Source organism: Elaeis guineensis, chromosome 10 (assembly GCF_000442705.2).
Source record: "Elaeis guineensis isolate ETL-2024a chromosome 10, EG11, whole genome shotgun sequence".
Lineage (NCBI taxonomy): Eukaryota > Viridiplantae > Streptophyta > Magnoliopsida > Arecales > Arecaceae > Elaeis > Elaeis guineensis.
Window position 1 is genome coordinate 15289254 of NC_026002.2, and position 23506 is coordinate 15312759.

Sequence of the window (23506 nt, forward strand, 5' to 3'; positions counted from 1 at the left end):
TCGGTGATTAAACCATAGATTCATCGTAGATCCGACGATCGGCGATCGAACCGTTGGTTCGACGATCGGTGATTTGTTCGATGATGAAGTCGTAGATTCGGCGATCGGCAATTGAGCCGTTGGTTTGACGATCGGCGATCAGTTCGGCGATGGAGTCATAGATTCGGCGATCGATGATCGAGCCGTTGGTTCGACGATCGACGATTAGTTCGACGACGGAGTCATAGATTTGACGATCAGTAATCGAGCCATTGGTTCGACGATCGGCGATCAGTTCGACAACAGAGCCGTTGGTTCGGCGATCGACGATTAAGCCATAGATTCATCGTAGATCCGACGATCGGCGATCGAACCGTTGGTTCGACGATCGGTGATTTATTCGACGATGAAGTCATAGATTCGACGATCGGTGATTGAGTCGTTGGTTCGGCGATCGGCGATCAGTTCGGCGACGGAGTCATAGATTCGACGATTTGTGATCGAGCTGTTGGTTCGGCGATCGATGATCAGTTCAGCGACGGAGTCATAGATTCAGCGATCGACGATCGAGCCGTTGGTTCGGCGATCGACGATCAGTTCGACGATGGAGTCATAGATTCGATGATCGACGATCGAGCCGTTGGTTCGATGATCGACAATCAGTTCGACGATGGAGTCGTAGATTCGACGATCGACGATCGAGCCGTTGGTTCGGCGATCGACGATCAGTTCGACGATGGAGCTGTTGGTTCGACGATCGGACCGCATTGGTCAAGGCCTTTTGCCTTCAAAGGTGGAGGCCGTCGCAGATATTCCACTCCTTCGATCTCCGTCGTAGAATCTACGCACGAGGAGCGGAGAGAGGGGTGTAGGAGTTATACCTGCGATGCATCGGTCTCGGACTCCATCGTCGGGGTAGGATCCGTCTATCGGTGAGGGGCCTGCTGGATTCAGCAGGGGCCCGACCTTTCTTTTGCTTTTCCTTTCAGCCCGTGCCCTAGGTCAGGCGCCGGTCGGAAGCTCCTTCGTCTGCGCGTATGTATTTATACGCGCGCTCCAGCAATTTGACGTACGTCCGGAGGAGGGTCTTGTCCAAGGAGTATGTGAATCGGGACCCCCTTAGCCCCCTCTTCATGGCTGAGATAGCTATGTCCTCATTGAGATCCCGAACCTCAAACATGGCCGCGTTGAATCGCGTCACGAAGTGTCGGAGCGTCTCGTTTTCTTCCTGTTTGAGGGAAAAAAGACTGTCCGAGGTTCGTGGCGGCTTCCGACTGGTGCTGAAATGAGCCACGAAAGAGTGCTCAAGCTGCCCAAAGGAGTGAATACTTCCTGAGCGGAGGCCGAAGTACCAGGCCCTGGCAGCTTTGCGAAGTGTGGCGGGGAAGCCGATGCAGAGAAGAGCATCGGTCGCCCCTTGGATCGTCATGAGAGCCTTGTAGCTCTCCAAGTGGTCAACTGGATCGATGGAGCCATCATAGGGCTCCACATGGGGCATTTTGAACCGACTAGGGATCGGCTCGTCGAGGATGAGTCGGGAGAGAGGTTGGGCGGTCTAGAAGTTGACGTCATTCGAGGACTTCTGCCCGTCCACCTGCAGCTGGGCTAGCCGTCGGTCGATTTCTTTGAATCTGCATTCGTAGTCGTCGGCCCGTCGGTGTTGAGAGACCCCGAGGGTGGAGTCTCCCGACGAATCTGAGAGGCAGCGGGACGGTGTTCGCGGCCGCTTCTCCTTCCTTACTCGTTCCAGCTGGAAAAGAGACGACCGTCGAAACCGAGGGGTATCAAGCCACGGCCGCCTCTCCTCCTCTCGGTGGGAGTGCTGTGACAGCCGCTCCCGAGGAGGGGATGGAGACCGACGCGGGTGTCGGCGGCTGCTCCTGGAGGGCATCGGATGTGCCGCCGGTTGCTCCGCCGGCGAGTGCGGCAACCGGATTGGTTGTTGTTGAAGGTTCTTGACTGCGTTTGTCAGCACGGTCATTTGTCGCACGATCGTCGTGATCTGCACCTCCGTGATCACCACAGGATGCGGAGAGCTAGGTTCCGTCGTGGAGGATGGAGAAGAGGCCTCTTCCTGACGGAGAGAGTGCCTCGCCGATCCAATGGCCCTCGATCACTGAGCTCTGGTTCTTGTCATCTCGAAAGGATGTGTCGAGTCCTGTGGGGGTCGTGATCCCTGCGTCGCAGCCATCCCCCTTCCTGGCGCGCCAAACCTGTTGCGGCCAATCCCCTCATCGCCTGGTCGTCGGGAACGAGCGCCTGCAAAAGAAGTCTGCACTGACCGGAGATGACTCCGACGGGGACCCTCCGACGGTCAAGTCAGAGAGGAGACTAGGCAACAGTAGGAAAGAATCAAAGAGCTCAGCGAGAGAGAGAGTAAGCCCAAGAATTTCGGAAAGACCTCTTAGAGTACTGTTGCCTTCTCCATTTTATAGTAGAGCACGGCATGGCGCCGTCATTAATGGCACAGACAATGGGAGAGTTGTCAGATCGTCGAAGACTGTCAGAGTCACCGTGGGGGTGTCAAATCACCGTGGGGCTGTCAAATCACTAGGGTTGACCCCTGTCTAGGGTAGGACGACGTCCCAGGGCGGCTATGCCGCACGTCGCTATCAGGACGGACGGCCTCCAGCAGTCGTACGGCGTTTGGAGGAGTCGACCGACCATACGCCGGCACTTGGTCTAGGATATCGGGTGAGGACCCAGGGACAACGTCGGCTGGCGTGGCGCATCGCGGGGATCGGACGTCGGCCACCACCCCTGATGGTTAGTCTGATACGTTGCCAAAGTCGGGGGTCGAGCCGTGTCGCTCGGCCAATCGGGGATGGAGAGGGCCTTTCCGACCGACATACCTTCGGTCGGCCGGTGCAGTCGGTGCGGTCGGTAGAGTCAGGCACCGATTAGGCTGATCTGACGGTGAGTCGGTGTGAGAGTGACCGATCGATATATCCCAACAAGCCAAATAATAAATTATCATGCATTTCATATCTCTATGGTAAAAGGTTGTATGCAAACATGATAGTTGTCGATGATATTTCGGCATATCATTACGATCTAAATATTCAAGTCAACACGGTGAGTAGGGTGAGCAAAAAAATTTAAAAAACTGATTAATGGATCCGAAATCAAAAAATGAGTCCAAAAAATGTGGTTAATCAAACGTCGGTTTCGATTTTGATTTGGATTGTTTAAAAAAATTTTGATTTCGATTCAGATTTGATTTTTTTTTTAAAATAATGATTAATCGAATCGATCATTATATATATATAATATATGAAAAATATGATTTACATATAATATGTAGTTGAATTGGTTGTTTTTGTCAAGGATAATCGGCAAATCCAGTATTCGAATTATAGATTCACACTTTTATTTTTTTAATTTTTTTGATTTAAAAATTTAAAAAAAATTTAGCTTCGTTTCTTACTAACTCTTCAATGCCCATCTATTGTAGTTTTTTATTTTATCATTGATGTATTTTATTACGAAGATTATGATATTATTATGATGGATATTATCATGAAAATTTTATTATGATATAAAATTATTTAATATTTTTATAAAAAAATGAAAAAATTGATTAATCGATCCATTTAATACGGTTAATCGATGATCGGTTAACCATATCAAATGGATCGGTTACAGTTTATGTTTTAAAAAAATCGATGAGTTTGGTTCAGTTTGAAAATTTGAGTAATGATTCGGTTAACCGAACCATGCTCACCCTGACGATGAGTAACCTGTGGGAGAGGTTGGAGGGTTGCATTCGTTCACCATCACAGTTGAATATAGACTGGGCCCTATTACATGTGCCATATCATGAGTCTAATGGACACTTTTGTTGTCATTTAAATTGAACGTACGTATCCATCTAGGAACTATTATTTAAAAGGTGCCAACTCATATGAAAAAAAAGGTCTTTTTACTTTCTTGGTGAATCAAAGAAATTAGCATCGACTTGCTTCCTCTCTAAGGCTCTGTGATGGCCATGGTTGAAATTATTTCAAGATGAGTTGGCTCAGGGCCTTCTCAAAAAAATCTTGTTGAGGCTGGAGGAAGGCTTGCTCACTCTGAAAAAAAACCTGGATGGAAGGATTTTCACCTATGTTGAAGCATTTCCACCTATGTTAGCTTTCTTTATCAATGTGGATGCTAGGGTATCCTTTTCATCCACCTCTGGTTAGTTCTCGTCACAGCCCTGTTATTTAGAAAGAAGAAGAAGAAAAGAAAACCTTATCCACTCTAGGATCGAGAAGGATTTCAATAGGCTAGAACTTGATCCTTGGGTCTATAAGGTTAATTCCAGGTGAGATTCAGCTCAGGGCAATTCAACGCAACCTAAAGCCCTTGACATATATTTGATCTGTTGTAACAATGATCATTCATCTAATTACATTAAAAATTGTATTAGGCTGGAACCATTTGCTTGTATGTGTCAGGTTTTTGGATACTTGGACTGGACCAGTTGTAAGATACCTAAATGATAGCCTATATAAGAACCAAAAGCGTCAACTTTTGTGTCTTGAACAGTCCTCATGGGCAATTGTAGGCTAGCTTCTCCCCTCAAAAGATCTCAATAGAAAATTTTTGGATTTCATCCAGCTTGCACCGAGTTTTTTTTTTTCTTTTTTTTTTTTTGATAGGATAGACCATTTATACAATTCTCATGTGGATACATTTAGAAGAATTAGAAAATTAAATGTCCCGATTAGTCTAAGGATCTCTCTCATTTCAATCCAAAATAACAGCTCAGAGTACTCAGAAAGAAAAGCAATCACCTAATCAGCTATCGAGTTTGCTTCTTGAAAAATATATCTAATAATGAGATCCGCACAGTCGGTCAATAAAATCAATATATCCTACAGAAAGGAATTGGTGGTATCACCCCGCACACACTCTTGGATCCAAGTCACGATCGTGACCAAATCATCCTTAATAATCAGATAATCGACACAAAGGATCAAACATTTATAAATGATCCTAGCCCATGCAGCCCGAGGTTCCGCAGCTGAATCGATTTCTTAAATATCATTAAGGAGCCATCCTAATTTGGTTTATGGTAGTCAGACAGTCGGATGACCCACTGTCCTACTAGTATTGGAGCCATGTTTGTGGCCCATTGCTTCCTTGTTCATATGAGATTGGGCTTATAATATCTGGTATATTATGATTGGATGTCCATTGAATGCCTAAACAATGCCACCACAAATTTTTTTTCTGACAAAAATTAGAATTAAAACAATAAAACGTTTTTAGCCAAACAAAGTAATCAGAGTCATTCATGTTTCTTCTTACTTCATCAGGCAAAAAAAAAAAAGTTTTCTTCTCACATATATTGCTTATGGGAGGATCCTTTTTTTGATTCTGAAATGGAGGAATCTACATACTTCCCCCATCTTATTTACAAGTGCGAATATATACAAGAGAGATAGGAAGTCAATACAAGATACGTGGTAACAATTCATTTGCATAACGGAGCAAGGTAACTTGGAAGTGCTTAATGGCTTCCTTTCCTCTCTCATTACATATGTTCTGCCAATGTTGGAATAATTGAAGGATCTCTTGCATTAATGGAACATTTCTTCCTTAGGAAAATTTTTGCATTCCTTTCCAACCAAATATGCAAATACATTGCAACAATGAGATGATCCCATGCTCTTCTCATGGAGGATTTTCAAGGGTGCCACATCATCCAAAGTTTTAGAAGGTTTGTCGGCCAACCACTTCGCTTAAGGTGTAGCTTCCAAGAAAACCAAACACTTCTAGCAAATGAATATCTAATAAAAATGTAACAATTGCAAAGTTTGCACCACATAGCTAACCCCCTAGCCTTTTTTTGTTAGCACATCACATCACTCGTATGAAGTTTATTTTTTGGTGCAAGTCGAAGAAAGATTTTAGCCGGCTCTAGAGGTGTATATAGAGGGATGTTAGCCACCCCCTCCTACGGGATATTGTAGCTCTGCTATCTGGTTGTGCTAATCTTATCATAAGATATATTTTTTAAGAGACAAACATGATAGTTGACTAGGTAGCTGTTTTTGTTGTGGAGCATTCGAAACTGCTTCTTTGGACTGACATGCGAGATGCCCCTAATCTATTTAGGAATATTTTGTATTCTGATTATTTTAGATGTATTCATACTAAAAGAGTTTGAATGATACGTCTTATCAAAAAAAAAAAAAGATTTTATCTTTTTTCCAATGTTGTTGCGTTCTAAACTGATTTGTAAAATGGCTAAAGGATACCTTCATTATTGATAAATTTATAGAATGAGCTCATTGAGATTTTTCCGTTATTTGTAAGTTTCCAAATTGGCATATCTGCAATTTGTTTTGTTTAATTGGTTCCAACAATTCCATTAGAAGCTCCAGCTCTCATGATTCTTGAAGTGATAGTGGTCCATGTCCCTTTGTACATCATTCCATTCTTCTCCAATTCTAATAAGAGATACTGATGATCGAGTTGGCTTCACGGCTTTTTGAAAGAGAGATTTGGATAATTAAGCAGGCAAATGACACACTCCTAACAAGGTGTCCTCCTAGAATCTGATATTTTTACTACTACTAAAAGAGAATGAGGTACAATTCCAGAAGGCCTTCAATTTCCTGCTGATGTCTTTCTAAATTGGTGAGACTTTCGCGAACAGCCTCCTGACTCTCACTATAAATTTTCTTCTAGAGTAGTATGCATTATTTATCGATTTAATCCAAAGCTCCTTCGTCCCTTAAGCAATTTCCACGCCTACTTTGGCAATAAGAAGAGATTAAAGTAAAGTTTTTGATATTCATTACAACAAGGTCTCCTTTCTTCTTATCTCAGTATATACCATCCCAACTAAAAAGGCAATTGAATGCCGAAGTGCTCTCTTTCCCTTTCCATAATAAAGCTCTTCTCATTGCATCAATTTTATTTGTGACTCATTTGAGGAGCTTAAATATTGATATAAAGTAAGATGAAAGCGCTGTAAATGCTTAGTTCACTAATCCCATTGATAAGAGCTTAGCCTTCCACTGGGCAAGCCTAGCATTGATTCTTTCTAGTAGTGGCATCCAACTCCATCTAGCCATGTGATACGCTTCGCTGTCCTCCATACACATCATAAAGCTTTTACGAAAGTTGATCTTCCCTCCTATTGTGCTCTCAAAAGCAAGAAGGATTACTTTAACCACCATAATACACCATGATACCTTCTTTTTTTACTGGCACAGGACAATAGAATGACCTGCAAAGTGAAGACTTTTGATACTTGAGAAACAAGGATTGGAGCCAACAACTTCTATAAACCCAGCTTTATTAGCTTTTTTGAGCAGTTTAGAAAGTACATCAATAACCAAAATGAAAAAGAATGGAGGTAGAGGGTCACCTTGCTGATGTCCCTTCTTACATCTGAATCTTTTGTCCAGTGTTCCATTCACAAGTGAGATTGATGCTGAATATAGGAGTGAAGAAATATATTCTATCCACTTACTAGAAAATCCTTTATCAAAAAAAAAAAAAAACCAAGCTTACATAGCACCCCTTTGCATTTGGACTTGTTACATAAAGCAAGCATTTCATGAGCATATGGAAAAATCTCAATTATTGATCTTCCCTTAATGAATATTAGTTGTGCATCATCAACAAGCTGAGGTGAGGAAGAAATCTTGCCAACCTTGAAGCCAAAATCTTTAAGATGACTTTGTAAAAGCTCTTAAGCAAGCTAATAGGATAGGATTCTCTAATTAAGAGCAAACCTTCTTTTTCAAGTATCAGAATGATATAAGCGAAATAAGTCAAGATAGATCAAGTGTACCTCTACGAAAAATATATAGAAGTGCCATTAGGTCATCTTTAATGAGGCTCCAATATTTCTGAAAGAAAAAAAAAGAGAAATTATTTGGATGTCTATCCAAGGAGAAGACTGCATTCTTTTATCTCCTTGTGGAAATGGCATTTGCTAGAGCATTAAGATTCAATGTCTACCTAGGAACCAACATCGGTGCCCTCCTATGATTATTTTGTAAAATTTTCAAAGATCATTTTGCTCCTTTTCCTCCCCATCCCGCTCTCCTTTTTAATTCTTTGAGAACAAAATTAGGGAAACCTTATCACTTCCTACTTCCTTCAGGGAATGAGAGAAAAAGTAGTAAAGGGAGGAGGAGAGATGAGATGGGAAAGGAAGGAAGAAAAAAGATGCGAGAAAAAGGAGAAGAAAGAGGAAAGAATTAAACAGAACCAAGAGAAGTTCAAGAACAAAGAGAGATCAAAAGAACTTTTAGATACTGATTAAACTTCAAATTAATTCTTTATTAATATTATATGCAATCATTTTTTAGGTTATACTTTAGTTCAATTGATTCATGTATCAGTTGACCAAATTAAATTAGGTTTCGATTTTGAGACATATAGTGTTGTTTAGCTCTTGGTTCCACGTACCTTCCAAATCAAATAGAAAATTGTCACCATAGATTCTTGTGCAACCCAGGGCCTATAATTTACCATTCTCAAGGGAACACTGAATGTAAAGCAATACAAAATAATTCGAAGGCAAAGGCTTTTGGTTTGCACAATTCACATTATGCCATTGGAAGTCAGAAAAATGAGAAGACGGATGTGAGCGTGCAACAATCAATGAGCAAGGTGAGGTAGGTAAAGCAATAGAGATAACATTGTTGGATATGAGGTTCCATTTCTAAGATAAGATAGAAGAATTTGGAATACTGATTTACCATTTTTATAAAATAAGAAAAAAATTACACACACACGTACGTGTGTATGTGTGCATGTGCATGTATGGATGAGTATAAGTTTGTTTCAAGATTCTAAATAATAATGCTATAATTATTATAATGGCCATCATAAGATTCATAACACATAATATTATAATTAATGCATTTTTAGACAATTAGACCTCATTATATATGTATGTGTTTACGTCAATATATATTGTTTTGCTAGGAATATTGGGTGGGGTCGAGAATGACCAGTATAGTCTATATCGGACCTAAATTTTTAGGCCCATCAAAACTCAGGCTGGAGGAGCTCGTCTGCACGAATTGAACCTAATTTTCTAAAAACTCCCAGCCATCAGTGTGAAATTCTAAAACGAGAGAGAGACCTACTGGAAGCCTAACAGCCTTTTCCTTTTCTCTCTTCTCATTTTTGTCAATGTAACTCACTCTAGTAAATAAAGAAAACTCCTTTTTCTTTTTTCTTTTTTTTTTTTTATTTAAACCCACCCTAGTAAATGCTACTCCCATCACAACCACCTATCCGGCTACATCCCACTTCTCCTATTATAAATCTTTGCTTTTAAGGCAGCTCTTTAGAAAGAAACCAACCCCACCCAACAACCTCACCCCCACCATCGGTAAAAATATTTAATGATTCTTTCACCCGGTACAATCCAGATATAGCGCCGAGTCCTCTCCATTCCATCTCGGAAACCTCCATTCCCCCCCTCGTTTTTGGCCGAACACTTGATGAACCATGTGTATCTCACGTGCTTTCTCTTCCCCATATAAAGCCGTTCCCGTCCCTGAGCCCACTCGCACCTTACCGTCTTTCTCATCCCTCCGTAGCTTAAGAGAACACGTGTCGCAATGTGGTTGGCCCCCGCTTTCCTCCTGCTCCTCCTCCTCCACATGGCCGCCGCCGCCGCCACCCCGTCTCCCTCCGTCTCCACCATCGCCGCGTGCAAACACTCCCTCTATCCCAAGCTCTGCCGCGCCATCCTCGCGCCGTTACGGCTTCCCTCCAACCCCTACGAGTACGGCCGGTTCTCCGTCAAGCAGGCCCTAAAGCGTGCCCGCCGGACCTCCAAGCTCCTCGACCACTACCTCGCAGGAGGCGGAGGCTGGGCGAGGCGCGCCGGCGGTGGAGCCCTCGAGGATTGCCGCCAGCTGAACGACCTCAACTTGGACTACCTCGAGGCCGTCGCGGCCGAACTCGGCCCGGGCGAGTCGGTCCTCACTCTGGCCGGCGTGAACCGGGTACGGGCTCTGATGAGCGCCTTGGTCACCAATCAGCAGACCTGCTTCGACGGCCTCGAAGATTCCGGAATCTTCCCAGAGCTTTGCGGCGCCTTCTCCCACGAGACCCAGTTCTACGGCGTCTCGCTCGAGCTGGTCAGCGCCGCGCTGGACCGGACCGTCGGGAACCGGTTCGAGCCCGACTCGCTCCCAGGTGAGGACTGGGAACTAAAAGCTTGCGTCCAGTCCCCAGACAGTCTAGTTGTCTGTGCATTCACTCTCGGCTTGTGGGCCCCGCGAGCATGTTCGCGCCGTTACACGAGTTTGTGTCAATGGGACCCACGGCGAGATCTCCGTGGCAAGACAAAACCACTTGTTTATTTGCTGTCGTGTCAGACGGATGGTCGTTCCATCCGTCAACTTGGCTCCCTCGCCCACGTGCTGGATCCATCATTGACTGGGTCCAATATGAATCAACGGTCATGATTCGATTAGAGATGCCTTCCTTCCTTCTTTCTGGAACTGAAAGGGCGTGACAGCTAATGTATTCTGGCGGAAGGACGATTCAGTAGCCTTTTTTTTTTTAATAGCCGGTCTCTGATTAAGCGACATTAGGTGACTAGTTTATTTCTAATCGCCAAGTTTAACGCTCGTTTTTGCCTGGTGTTGGCAGGGCAAAATGATGCTAGTTCGCCAGCTTTTGGTTTGCCGGCGATGGGACGGAATCTTATGCATTTGGAGAACGGCGAGGTGGTGCGCACAAACCAGTCGGTGACGGTGGCTCGCGACGGGACTGGGAATTTCTCGGCGATTGCAGACGCCATCGCGTTCGCTCCTAACGATACGTCGACGGACGATGGGTATTTCGCGATCCATATCGGCGCGGGAGTGTACGAGGAGAACGTGGTCGTGGGGAAGAAAAAGACGAACCTGATACTGATCGGCGCGGGGAAAAATCGGACGGTGGTCACCGGGAACCGTAGCGTCGCCGACGGATGGTCGACCTTCGGCACGGCGACTTTCGGTGAGTACTTAGATTCAAATGGCTAATTTGCCGGTCTACGTCAAAAAGATAATAAAACAGGGGTCAAACTTGTCAAGATCCAAGCTCGTGTGGGCGCGTGGCGTGAGCCAAGGTGGGACAAGGTTTGACCCGGTAAGCCCATGAATAAAATATTAAAATAAATGAATTAATTATAGATTTATTATAATAAATATATTTTGTGATAATAATTGCACGAACGTTTTGTAATGTTGAGAAAGGCCATCAGGTCTGTCAGATTTAGACGCGCTTTAAATCTAATGCATCAAATTCTGGCTATTTTTCTGCTATTGAATTCCTGCATTAACGTTTAACCCCAACAAATTTCACATAATTCCGCCCATGCAGCGGTATATGGCCAGCGATTCATAGCCACCGACATCACCTTCGAGAACACGGCCGGGCCGGAGAAGCACCAGGCGGTGGCCGTCAGGAACAACGCCGACCTCTCGAGCTTCTACCGGTGCAGCTTCCTGGGCTACCAAGACACCCTCTACGTCCACTCCCTCCGCCAGTTCTACCGCGACTGCGACGTCTACGGCACCGTCGACTTCATCTTCGGCAACGCCGCCTCCGTCTTCCAGAACTGCACCCTCTACGCTCGCAAGCCCCTCCCCAACCAAACCAACGCCATCACCGCCCAAGGCCGCACCTGCCCCCACGAAGCCACCGGCATCTCCATCCACAACTGCACCATCCGAGCCGCGCCGGACCTGGAAGCTGCCCTCAACTCCACCAAGACCTTCCTCGGCCGGCCGTGGAAGGAGTACTCGCGGACGGTCTACATGCAGTCCTTCATCGATCATCTCATCGATCCACTTGGATGGATGGAGTGGAACGAGACCTTCGCATTGAGCACGTTGTACTATGGGGAGTTTGAGAACTCAGGGCCGGGGGCGAACACTGGTGGCAGGGTGTGGTGGCCGGGTTATCACCTCATGAATGCGTCGGATGCTCTGAATTTTACTGTATATAACTTTACCATGGGTGATGCTTGGTTGTCTTGCACTGCCATACCTTACTCCGGCGGGCTGCTCTAGCTGTGAGGTTGTTTGGTTGAGCAATTAGTACTGATTTTTGCTCAGGGTTTATAGGGCATTCTGATCTGATTGTTGTGTCATTTTTTTATATATATATGATGCATATCTGGGCAATTACCTTCTTAAATTAGTAAAGTTTTACTTGTAATAGATGGTGAATAAAGGTCCAAATTTTATGTCCCTGTTTTTTTAATCCGGAATTGAGTTGCTGCAGTCCATGGTCTGCTCATCAACTCGATCGGTTTATATTTTAAATGAACTCCGTCAGGCAAGAAAATAGATTTTAACACGATGTATACACCAAACACGACCTCCCATGAAACAACGATGCGTGTGGATTCCAACTAATGCATGGCATTTCTCCAAGGTATTGCAAAGGTCGCAATCCAAGCAATGGAGAAATAAATAGATAGCACACTCTTTTTTCTTTTTTTTTCTTTTTTTTTTCTTTGTGATGGAAGGGGAGGCGAAACTACCAAATTTTATCGTGACAAATTACGTAAAGCAGCAGGTAATGCTAAGGAGTGTATAATATAAAAAACTTAAAAAGCTGAAAAAGAGAACGGAGGGTCTCAAAACAGCTGAAACAGAGCATTAAGACTGCTAATACAGAAATAAAAACGGGAGGAGAAGGAGAGATCAAACCAGGGTTGCAAGCCGAGGCGATGACTATCATTAGGAAGCTTCTTCTAAACAGAGAGAGAGAGCTCAGTAGCCCGTTTACTCCCGTAGAGATTCAGAGAAAGATTCTTGCAGTAGAAAACCAACACAGCCAAGTTTTTCAGATCTAGAGAAGCAATGCAAGTATCAAGTTTGATCATCAGCTCTGGAACAGAATGAGAGTACAATTCCAGAAGGCACTAGCCTCCCAAGACCAAAAGATGAAACAATAGTAGTATCATGAACATCCATGGAGGCAGAAGAACCTCACAATAAAAGCAAAGGGCCAACTACTTCCAAGCCCACAACCTAGCAAAGAAGACACGGTTCATTCAGAGGATTGGTTTTGGAGGCTTGCACAAGGTCATCTTCACAAAATATCTTGTCAGGTTCAATCGTCCTCTGCCATTCCTTACTCTATCTTCATCATTCCCCCCATCTCTAGGAGCAATCCTATAAGAAGTAATCATTTTTCATTCTCGAAGTGGTCCGCTTAAAACCGCATAGAATCGAGGAACCCATTGGCATTAAAGAGAACTGTAACCGATAGCAAATTAGATGGAAGCCTTTTAGAGAACCTCCAGTCGATGAAGAGATATTAGCTTCTTCTTTTTTTTTTTTTGGTTTGTTTGGGGGGGGGGGGGGGGGTGTGGTACATAAGAGATACTAGCTTTCTGAGATTTGGATTGGTGTAACAAATATAACTACTTGTTGATCCATCCACAGTGAACAGCTTGTTTTTAATTAGGAGCCACATAAATATTTTCACTTGAAGCTAAGAGAAACCTTTTCACAAACGCTTTACAAAGGCTCCACATATCACATATGCCTCCATGATTAAGGAACCATAGAATGACCTGACAAAAATTCACCTCTTTGGGCCAATCACCGCTTCCTTCTCTTTGTAGGCAATATGGATGAGGAGATCCTCTAACCCAAGAAGGGCCACTTAGAGTCAATAATCTCTGTGAGTCTCGGGAGCGACACTCTAACATTATATACCAATTCATTTGACAAATAATATTAAATTTTAGGATTGGTGAACAAATTTATTTCTTTTTTTCTTTCAATGAAAGGGAGGCACAGCCACCCAAATTCATTAAAAACAAGCGGAACTTTACAAAATGAGATTAAATAAGAGTTAACAAAAGAATTTAGAAGCATAGTTTGCTGGAAACTGAACCTGGGAAACAAACAGGATCAAAATGAGAGCAGAGCTAGTGGTTGAGGGGTGAACTCATGAATAGAACCTTCAGTCTGAGACAATCTAGTCAGACTTACCATGGTTGCAGGCAATGCAGGCTCCAGCTGAAGTTATCTTAGCAGCTCGTTTGCTATTGAGCTAGAGTTTTCTGTGGCCAGAACAACGCTCTTAACAGGTGATGGCCAGAACACAGCTCTTAACAGGTGATCGGTTTAAGCTCATTTCCATTGTAATTTTAGTTAATTTAAAAAGAATTTCTAATTATAACCCAAAGCAACAAAACGAAAAGCTTGGCGGGAGAAGCGGGAGTGAACGTTGGAATGTCCATCGCCCATTTCTTCCAACCCTAACGAACTTTCAAACACAGGACCTCAAAACTCTCCCCGCCCTTCTTTTTCAAGTAAGAAGAGAGTACACAAATAAAACCTTCACCCTTCCTCTTCTCCATCCCTTTCTTCCTCTCTGCCTTACATACTTTCTCAAGGCAGAGAGAGAAAGAACAAAGGAAAACAAAGGAAAAATAGCAATAGCAATAGTTTCCAACTATGTCTGCCTTTCAGGACTTCGGGCCCCTCTCAGAGCGCCGAAGGGCCGAAAGGCAGCAGAAGAAGCGCAAGCGCATCATGATCGCCGGCGCCTCCGTCTCTGTCATCCTCATCCTCGCCGCCGTTGGCGTTGCTGCCGTCATGTACCAATCAAAGCATCACACCGGGCATAACAAAAGCTCCTCCACCTCCAACAACAAGGACTTGCAGTCCACCACCCGGGCCATCAAGCTGGTATGCGGCGCGGTCGATTACAAGGAGGCCTGCGAGTCCCGCATGGCGAAGGCCGTGAACACCACGTCGCCCAAGGCCCTCATCCGGGCCTCGATCTCCATCGTCGTCGACGAGGTCGCCAAGGCCTTCAACAAATCGGACTTGATCAAGAGCGACGATCCCATGGTGCAAGGTGCGATAGAGGATTGTAAGGAGCTTTTCCGGGACTCCGCCGACGAGCTCGCGACGGCGTTGGGCAACATCGATGCACACACGTTGGAGCAGGTACCGAAGCAATCCAGCGAGCTACGGAACTGGCTGAGCGCCGTCATGTCGTACCAGCAGACATGCATCGATGGATTCCCTAATGGGGAGTGGAAGGATAAAATGAAGGAAGCCATGAAGTCGGCAAAAGAGTTGACGAGTAATGCACTGGCTATCATCGAGGAGGCATCACATTTCCTTTCATCGGTCAAAATTCCGGCGGGCAACGGCCGCCGCCTCCTTGCGGAGGGGCAAGAGGCGGCCCCTCACAAGGATGCAGGCTTCCCTTCATGGCTATCCAAGGAGGAACGTAGGCATCTCGAGGAGGAGGGGCAGGATGGCCAGGACGGCCCGCGTGCGACGAAGAACCTCAAGCCCAACGTCACGGTGGCGAAGGACGGAAGCGGAGACTTCAAAACCATTTCAGAGGCACTGGCTCGAATGCCAAAGAAGTATGAAGGAAGGTAAGTTGGTTGGAATTTTGTTCTTAGAATAAAATTGGATTTAGAACGTTAATTAGCTAGCTAGTCTTGGTTTTCTTTGATTAATCTCGTGGTGTTTGTGGTGGTAGATATTTTATTTATGTGAAGGAGGGGGTCTATGAGGAGACCGTGGTTGTGGATAAGAAGATGGTCAATGTGACCATGTTCGGGGATGGATCGAGGAAGACCATCGTGACTGGAAGCAAGAACTACGTGGATGGCACCAGGACGTACCAAACCGCAACCTTTGGTAAGCACCGGCAAATGGTTTTAATTTTAAAGCCCCAGGCTCCGAAAGCATGCAATAGTAGTTTTCCTTTACGTCCTCTCCATGAAAAAAAATATTTTTCGGTCATTTTGAGAGACTTTTTTTTCTAATTTTTTTAAAATATATTCATACTAGAGTGTATGAACATTCTGCTTCATCCAAATATATAAATATTTTTTAATTTTTTTATCATTAATTTGACTTTATCCAAATAAGCATAGTTCTCTTGCAGAACCATACATACTAAATTCTTTTAGGAAAATTAAGTCTTTGCCATAAGCTCCCTTTAAATTTCTGCGTACATATCGAGAGTCACCAATGTATCACATCCAGATCTCAGTTTTTTCTAAAAAAAATCCACTATAATAATTTTTTGCTTTTATAAATAATATGTATTATAAGTTTTTTTATATTAATATTTTTTAAATTTTATTTATGCATGAAATGATATGCACCTACTCATATCATTTCTTCTTAGCAATGAAAAGTACGTCTGCTCACTTTCATACAAAAATAAATAAATAACGAGCACACATTTTTGTCATTATTGGATTAGAAACGTGGAACATTTTATTTATAATAAGCCAGGCTAAGTAAGCTAAATGATCGTTGGGTCACGTCTCGCTTTAATTGTTGCAGCGGCCCTAGGAGACGGCTTCATGGGCATAGCCATGGGGTTCCGCAACACCGCCGGACCGGAGAAGCACCAGGCGGTGGCCCTCCGCGTCCAGGCGGACCGCGCCGTCTTCCTCAACTGCCGCATGGAGGGCTACCAGGACACGCTCTACGCCCAGTGCCACCGCCAGTTCTACCGCAGCTGCATCATCGCCGGCACCGTCGACTTCATCTTCGGCGACGCCGCCGCCATCTTCCAGAACTGCATCCTCGTCGTCCGCCGCCCCCTCGACAACCAGCAGAACATCGTCACCGCCCAGGGCCGCATCTCCCCACGCGAGACCACCGGCTTCGTCCTCCACCACTGCCGCTTCACCGCCGACTCCAAGCTCGTCCCCGACAAGGACAAGATCCGCAGCTACCTCGGCCGCCCATGGAAGGAGTACTCGCGGACCGTCATCATGGAGTCGGATATCGGAGATTTCATCCACAAGGATGGCTACATGCCGTGGGAGGGCGACTTCGCGCTGAAGACGTTGTTCTACGCCGAGTACAAGAACAAGGGGCCGGGCGCCGACACGTCGGCGAGGGTGCAGTGGCCCGGGTTTAAGGTCATTTCTAACCGGACGGAGGCCGTCGGCTTCACGCCGGAGGTGTTCATCCAAGGTCGTGATTGGATCAAGAGAACAGGGGGGCCGGCCCCTGTCCCAGTTCGCCTGGGTCTATATTAACGTGAGAGAAAGGGATACAGGGAGAGCGGTAGATTTGTTGTTTGTGTTGCACTGTACGTGGAAGCGATGTTGGTGATATGAGATATGATCTTAATGAAGTTAGGTGCAAGGTTTTCAAATCCCAATATTTTTGGACCGAGCTCTCAAATTATATATATGATAAATTTGAGATCACCGACTATATTTATACATTGACCTTTATATTTATTATAAAAACTACGCAAGGCTTTAAACTCGCCTCTATGTGTAACGCTTGTTCCAGGCAGCATGCTCGCCAAACTGTTGGTTAATGGACGGAAACACCTGTTGCCTCTGGTTATTGGGCTGAAGGAATTAAGAAGCCTAATTTGCAGCGCACAGTGACATTAGTGAGAATATTCGTGGCCCAAGAAGCGCTGCATTCTGTAGATTATGCTCACTTTTAAGATGGTTTACATGTGCGCGTTCAGTTAGACATGGGAAACGTCTATTTAAGCTCCGTTGGAAGGCTATATGGGTACTTTGGCCGGTGGATTGGGGTGCAGGTTAGAAGGTGCAAGTTCCAAAAACAGAACTCCCGTACGATATAAATTGTTTTGGATTATTCTACAGTACTTCAAAGGACTTTTAGTCCTTCCGATCTCCGCAAATTTTTGGTCGTTGGATCTAATCCGAACGGTCTTGATTTATTTATTAATAATTGGTTGCAATTGCGGTATTTATTTTTGAAGTCTAGAGATACACCGACATGAGCCCGCTCCATTCCATCGTAGCATCGTCAAGACCATATGGAGAGATACGAAAGGCAAGAACTTGCTGCTTGGCGTGGATGATATTGATCTGTTCAAATAAATTGAATTGAAGTTTCTAGTGATGGAGTAGGAGCACCCCAGCTACAAGGCTGGATGGTGTTGGTCCAAATTGCCAACGTGACGAGGCGCCAGGGAAGGGGTGTCTAGGAGGTGCATGATGACATCCACTCAATCAAAAGAAGGATCAACTATCGGTTTGGCCCATCCAACTATGAGGCCATCGTCGTCATCGATCGTCCAGTGCCAACCCATGAGAAGGTAGCCTTCTTTGTCGTCGACTCTAAGTGCAATAAAGTCGGAGAGGGAGCAGAGGAAGGAGCGGATGTGGTGGCGGAGGGAGCAAGGAGGAGGTGGATGAGGAGGGCCTTCTTGGGAGGAGAGCTATCTGAAACCATTCCATCCATCCGCTATTGGGGCCAACGGAACCATGCGCCAGATCCTTCCACCACTCTTCTCACACAACACCACAACCATCCCATCATAGTCGCCGTAGGGGCCATAGCAAGTGCGCTTACCTTCCTCATCACCTCGTCCATGGGTGATGCTAGTAGCTCCACTGCACCCATCAATCTAGAGCCCCCAATGGTAAGCTCCACCCGCCAATTCTTCCACTGCCGGCCACCACCTTCTTCTCTCCCTCCCCTAAGCTTGGCCAAGATAGGTTTGTCTTCGTCTTCTACGGCGCCCTCCTCTCCCTTCCCACTGCCCGTTTCCTCCTCCACCACCTTCACTCCCTCCTCCCCTCTCTATCTCCAAAATGTTGCCATCGCTATCTTTGCCCACCGTCTATGGCTCCGAGGAAAAAAGGATTTTGAGAGAAAAAAAATTAGAAAAAGGCAATCAGTTCCTAACTTACCCAGAGAGAATTGTCCTAACTATCGGTGGACGGTTAGAATTTTTCCAATCTTTTTATAAAAAAATAATAAAAGCGCATTGCAACACAACCCGACTTTGATAGATACTAGATACAGGCACATACATATGCTTGCACGTGCACTTACAATTAACGCACAGAGGGGAATAACAACATCTACATATCAAAGAAAGAAATAAGTATTAGGCCGACCATCATATCCCATCATCATACGGGAATGAGGTTGAATCCAACCACTCGTCACCGTCGATGAACTCCGACGCGGTGAAGTTAGAGGCATCATCGTAATCCATAATGTGGTATCCCGGCCACGTAACCCGACCATCGGTCCCGATCCTGGCCCACTATTCATATACTCGCCGAAGTATAAGGTATCCAGCCCCTGATCTCCCATCCACTCCGTCCATCCTGCCGGATCCACTAGCCCACCAAGGTAAGACTCGATGTACACCGTCGTGGAATACAGCCTCCAAGGCCTCCCCAGGTAGGTCTTGGTGCTACCGTTGCTCGACGTTAGTTCATCAGATGCCAGGACTGAGCAATTCTGAATAGAGATTCCGGTATCCTCGTTAGGATCATCTCTGGATTGGGCTGCGATAACATTGTACTGCCCAGCCAAAGGATTCTTAGCCACAATATTGCATCCCTGGAAGATCACTGCAGCATTACCGAAGAGGAAATCCACGGTGCCATGGATATCACATTCCCGGTAGAACTGCCGGAAGGAGTGGACGTATAGCGTATCCTGGTAGCCATCAATCACGCAACGGTAGACGGCAACCAGGTCGGCATTTACTCGGAGGGCCACGGCTTGGTGCTTTGCTGGTCCAGCGGTGTTTTGGAAGGTAATGTCACGAGCCAAGAAACCTTCTCCGGAAACAGCTGCAATATTTGCAGTTTAATTAATACCATCAGCTAAAAGAGAAAGTAATTAGTGGATTCTATGACGTACTGGTGCTCGCTTAATGTTCATATGTATATATAAACTACTCTCCCACAAAACATATTCATATGGAACTAGCCTGATTAGCGTGATTGCATCCATGGATTGAATGGTCCATATTGTCCCTTTAATAATGCCAGATGGCCAAGATTCATGAATAAAAAGCTATCTGAGAGATGATTCACATATCTACACTAATTTACAAACTATACGCTCCTAGTAGTCATACATTCAGCATATTTTAAGTTGATTTCATATGCGCAAGATTATTGATTAATTAGTATGAAATCTGAAATAACAATAATAATTACGCATAGAAAATAAACAACAACAACTTACATGGTTGAGCCTTTAGCCTGCATCCATGGATAAAAAGATCGGGAAAAGATTTCATTATATCGAAAGATGAGTACAAAGAAAATAATCTTTACAATGTGTGGTTAATCAAATAATAAAAGATATGATTATAATAAATTACTACTAAATACTAAAAAAAAACATAATATCCAAACAGGCTGACTAAATTTCAAAAATGAATTGGGTCTGTTCTACAAGAACTGTGTCTCCACACCCCTACAAGAGGTTGATGGTGGGCCTCAGACTTGGGTCTAATGGCTCAAACCCTCCACCACCACTATAGATCTCATAAAAAATCCGTGCATGTCATTTCCTCAAAATGGTCAAATTAGATGATATATTGGCTCAAACAAAAATTTAAGCAACATTCAACATTCCATATAATTACATAAGATAACATAAAATCACAACAAAATGTGCAAGAACGGCAAAAAATCCAAATAAGAAAAATATCATCTCCTTGAGTGGTAGAACTCCTAATATAACAGCAGCGCAAGCAGCTAGCCATATTGATTGTTGCATGCAATGCACATGTTAATGCTAATGTAACAAATTAAAGCCAACATTGTTAATTTAGAATTATAATGTATGAAAATCCAGCCAAAAATTAGAGTGAGGATGGGATGCGATCCAAATGGTTTATAAAACTTTTCACCAGTTGGTAGCCTTAGAAGCTATCAACATGATTTTACTCCCTATCTTTTTACTGTTTTAAAATACCAAATTAAAATCAGAGATGGATTCAGAAAGATTCAGTGCTCTCCCTCTCCAGTTGTTTATGTAATACGGTAATTACTGAGCAAATATTCTAAGTAATAAAGAAGCAGATGATGACCATCACATGATGGCAACCAATTTTATCCACTTCAACCGTAAGCTGAACGGCATGGCTGGAAACTGTGCATCAAATTTGTCCGTGTCAAATAAAAGTATTAGTTGGATCAGGCCTCAAAAGTATCTGTGCGTGTTGCTTTCCTTCTATTTCTTTTTCCGTCGGTGTCCGTTTCCTCTATTGTTGGACTCATTTTTCACTGAACTAGTAATTTCGGAGTATGGATCTTAATGGTGCCGCATGCATACCATAGAGTATGATATACGTATGGATGACTGCTATCAGAAGAAGATGAGCAATCATTAAACGATATATAATATATCTGACATAGTTTGTACTCATGCGCGTGTTATTTGATCGCTGCTGTCAAAAAGATGAACAATGATTGAGCAATACATGATACATGATATAGTTTGTACTCATGCGTTGTTGGATGGCCACCCATTGACGCCGTACGCGCACTGCAACTCGTAGTATCTCAGATTCCGACGACCATCGATCACGTGCGTCTTTGTCCAAGAATGTGCCGTTGGAGTTATGACTCGTGATGCTTTGTCGGCCACGACAATGTGTTCCGGTACCGTTCCTAACATTATTATTAATTATTTCACAGATAAAAAAAATAAAAAATCACTCACCGACCGTGGCTGATCGGAAGGTGGTCCAGCCGTCACCGACGCTCCGGTTTCCTCTGATCACAGTCGCGTTGCTTCCGTCCCCAATCAGCACGATGTTGGACTTGTCTGCCGAGATCTCCACGTTCTCCTCGTACACACCCGCCCGCACCAACACGATTATGCGGTCCGCGCTGTTGTTCGGCGCGAACGCGATTGCTTCCCCTACCGTCGTGAAGTTCCCTGTCCCGTCCGCCGCCACCGTCACCACCGACGACGGGTTGTACTCCCCGTAGTCGCCGCCGTCGTCGTCGCTCTGGAGAAGCCTTCGGTCCCTCCGCGAGACCCATGCCGGGAACCCACCGCTGCCGGCGGCGGATGAGAGCAACCGTCTCCGCTGCCCCCCCGGCCGCCGGGGACCCAAGCGGGTGACGAGGTCGAGGGAGTTGCTCACGTGCTCGTAGGTAGTGACCCAGGACGCCACCAGCGAGGGCTTTAGTGAGCCCCGGGCACCGGCAAGGCCCTCGAGGCAGGTGGCATTGTTGGTGACGGCGGCGCTGAGGTAGGCCCGGACGTCGGCGAGGTTGCAGCTACAGCCGTCGGCGAGCTGGAGAGGACGGCGATGGATTTCTTAAGGGAGGAGAGGGTGATCTGGTGGAGGTCTCGGCAGTCCTGAAGGGAGCCTTTTTGGGACTCGACGAGGTTGGGGCCTGGAGAAATGGAGCAGAGGAGGGAGGCCAGCTTGGTCCCGTCGGAGATGGCTGCCTGAAGGGAGCAGAGGGCGGAGGCAAGGGTGGGGGAGTTGGTGGAGCCGGAGATGGAGATGGTGAACTTCTGGGATTCTAAACAGGAGGCGGGGTAGGGTGTGAAAGGGCAGACAGATTGCACGTTGTTGGGATTTAGAGTGGAGGAGGAGGTGGTGGGAGAGAGCAGGGATGAGAATAGGAGAGAAGTTAGAAGGTATGGAAGGAGAGGAAGGAAAGGAGAAGCCATGGGGACTGAAGGGAGGGTGGGGATGAGAAGAGAGGGTGGACGTGGATTACATGTAAATAGTTTTGTGGGTCTAAGCCAGCGGACAAGAAGGGGGACAGGATCATGCAAGACGGAGACGAGAGTGCCGAGATTTTTCTAATAATTTATCCTGTGGGAGGGTGAACAGGAAAAATTCTTGGATCCACTTGGTCTACGACATATGCTATGCTAAGATAAACCAATGAAAATATATCAAAACAGCATACGACATATGCGCGTGATTAAACAATGATATGTTGAGTTAGTTACAAGATTAAATAGTAATGTGTTGATATCCAAATATTAATACGTTATTTTTTTATCGACTTTATATATCCAAATTTTTCTATGAATGAACAATCGCGGTGCCAACGTGACTTTACAGGGCTCATCACGAACCGAATGTAACATATTTTTATTTTTTTATATCTTTTATTAGTTTTTCTATTTCTTTGGTGAGACCGTGAGAGTCTGAATGTATTTTCAAGTGGACTGGATTGGACGCGTTAAAGGTTGGTTGGATTGTAGCATGTGGATTAGATAGCGGTGGGCACCGGGCGGTGGATTCCTTGCTGCGTGAACTTCGTACCATGGTGGTTTCAAATGGCGCACCGGAGAAATGGTAGGTACGATCCTGCCATCAACTAAAGAGTGATTGCAAGGCTTAACTTAGTGAGAAAAAAAATCTGAATATCGAAAAATGTGACATGCATGAACTCGACATAAAAATTTAAATATTAGTTTTAGATTCAATTATTGATATCGATTTTTTTTTATTTTTTTTTTTTAAATTTCATTCATGATCTTCAATATGGTGGATTCTAAAATTTTACATTTAGAGCCACTGGCTAGCAGGAGTACCATCATATTGGATGAACAATTATTGAATTTTGCCGAGCACATCATGGCTTTAGATCTTAATTGTACCGCTCAACCAACCACTTGCTCCTATCAATCGATGTTATTTTTAAGAGTTATGCCTAAGCCCTGCCAACAAGAACCCTTAATCTATGTCAATACAAAGGTTCAAAGTTGACAAAATTCTAGTTACTATAATAAAATTGGAATCAAGATTTTAAAATTTTAGG

At 44.8% G+C, this 23506-nt stretch overlaps 3 protein-coding genes across 3 annotated transcripts; 2 read left to right on the forward strand and 1 right to left on the reverse strand.

The window, feature by feature from the left end:
* Positions 1 to 9394: 9394 nt before the first annotated feature.
* On the forward strand, positions 9395 to 12206 carry LOC105053033 (pectinesterase-like). The gene is made up of 3 exons (XM_073244555.1): positions 9395 to 10146; positions 10606 to 10956; positions 11323 to 12206. The coding sequence occupies exons 1-3, from the start codon at positions 9564 to 9566 to the stop codon at positions 12012 to 12014; spliced, it is 1626 nt and encodes a 541-aa protein (XP_073100656.1). The 5' UTR covers positions 9395 to 9563; the 3' UTR covers positions 12015 to 12206.
* Positions 12207 to 14316: 2110 nt separating this feature from the next.
* LOC105053032 (putative pectinesterase/pectinesterase inhibitor 45) lies at positions 14317 to 17115 on the forward strand. Its single transcript, XM_010934032.3, has 3 exons — positions 14317 to 15364; positions 15472 to 15632; positions 16290 to 17115. Exons 1-3 carry the CDS (start codon positions 14424 to 14426, stop codon positions 16994 to 16996), a joined length of 1809 nt encoding a protein of 602 aa, XP_010932334.1. The 5' UTR covers positions 14317 to 14423; the 3' UTR covers positions 16997 to 17115.
* Positions 17116 to 18696: 1581 nt separating this feature from the next.
* Positions 18697 to 22471, reverse strand: LOC105053031 (probable pectinesterase/pectinesterase inhibitor 12). Its single transcript, XM_010934031.4, is given in 4 exon segments — positions 18697 to 18992; positions 18995 to 19543; positions 21432 to 22017; positions 22020 to 22471. Coding segments are annotated over 4 exon segments (1653 nt in total). The 5' UTR covers positions 22401 to 22471; the 3' UTR covers positions 18697 to 18855.
* Between the last annotated feature and the right edge of the window lie 1035 nt (positions 22472 to 23506).

Excerpts from the sequence above, each read along its gene's own strand:
- LOC105053033 (XM_073244555.1), top strand. The coding sequence starts at position 9,564 with ATGTGGTTGGCCCCCGCTTTCCTCCTGCTCCTCCTCCTCCACATGGCC. Across the intron at positions 10,147-10,605 it reads CGAGCCCGACTCGCTCCCAG|GGCAAAATGATGCTAGTTCG; the intron begins GTGAGGACTGGG and ends TGGTGTTGGCAG. Across the intron at positions 10,957-11,322 it reads CTTCGGCACGGCGACTTTCG|CGGTATATGGCCAGCGATTC; the intron begins GTGAGTACTTAG and ends CCGCCCATGCAG.
- LOC105053032 (XM_010934032.3), top strand. The coding sequence starts at position 14,424 with ATGTCTGCCTTTCAGGACTTCGGGCCCCTCTCAGAGCGCCGAAGGGCC. Across the intron at positions 15,365-15,471 it reads CCAAAGAAGTATGAAGGAAG|ATATTTTATTTATGTGAAGG; the intron begins GTAAGTTGGTTG and ends TTGTGGTGGTAG. Across the intron at positions 15,633-16,289 it reads GTACCAAACCGCAACCTTTG|CGGCCCTAGGAGACGGCTTC; the intron begins GTAAGCACCGGC and ends TAATTGTTGCAG.